The following is a 240-nucleotide window of genomic DNA, read 5'->3' as shown; positions in this document are numbered from 1 at the left end:
TTGGGCTGGGTGGGAGCCAAAGCCACCGCGGGGACCCGTTGATGCCACCACCCACCCAACCGTCGGCGTCCTCCTCCAGCACGGGTGGTTGATGGAGGCGCTGCGGAAGGAGGTGACGGAGAATCGGGAGAAGTTGGTTGCGGCTGGTGGAGACGCGGGTGGGCGAGATGGAGGTTCAACAGCGCGGGGTGCGGCAGGAGCAGGGACAACAGCGCGAGCAGCTCGAACGGCTCCGGCAAC

General features: G+C 67.5%; 1 protein-coding gene across 1 annotated transcript in view; it reads left to right on the top strand.

Annotated features, from left to right (window-relative positions):
* Positions 1 to 158, top strand: part of LOC104464145 (RAS protein activator like-3-like) — a gene marked incomplete at its 3' end in the record, with an annotated part of 3,640 nt that extends 3,482 nt beyond the window's left edge. The window contains exon 7 of the mRNA XM_010076780.1: positions 80 to 158. Coding sequence (XP_010075082.1) covers positions 80 to 158 — 79 coding nt within the window. The remainder of the gene's footprint in view (positions 1 to 79) is intronic.
* Positions 159 to 240: the final 82 nt, after the last annotated feature.

Source organism: Pterocles gutturalis, unplaced genomic scaffold (genome assembly GCF_000699245.1).
Source record: "Pterocles gutturalis isolate BGI_N339 unplaced genomic scaffold, ASM69924v1 scaffold3803, whole genome shotgun sequence".
In the NCBI taxonomy this organism is placed as follows: Eukaryota; Metazoa; Chordata; class Aves; order Pterocliformes; family Pteroclidae; genus Pterocles; species Pterocles gutturalis.
The sequence above is the reverse complement of the archived record's forward strand: the minus strand, read 5'-3'. Positions and strand labels throughout refer to the sequence as shown.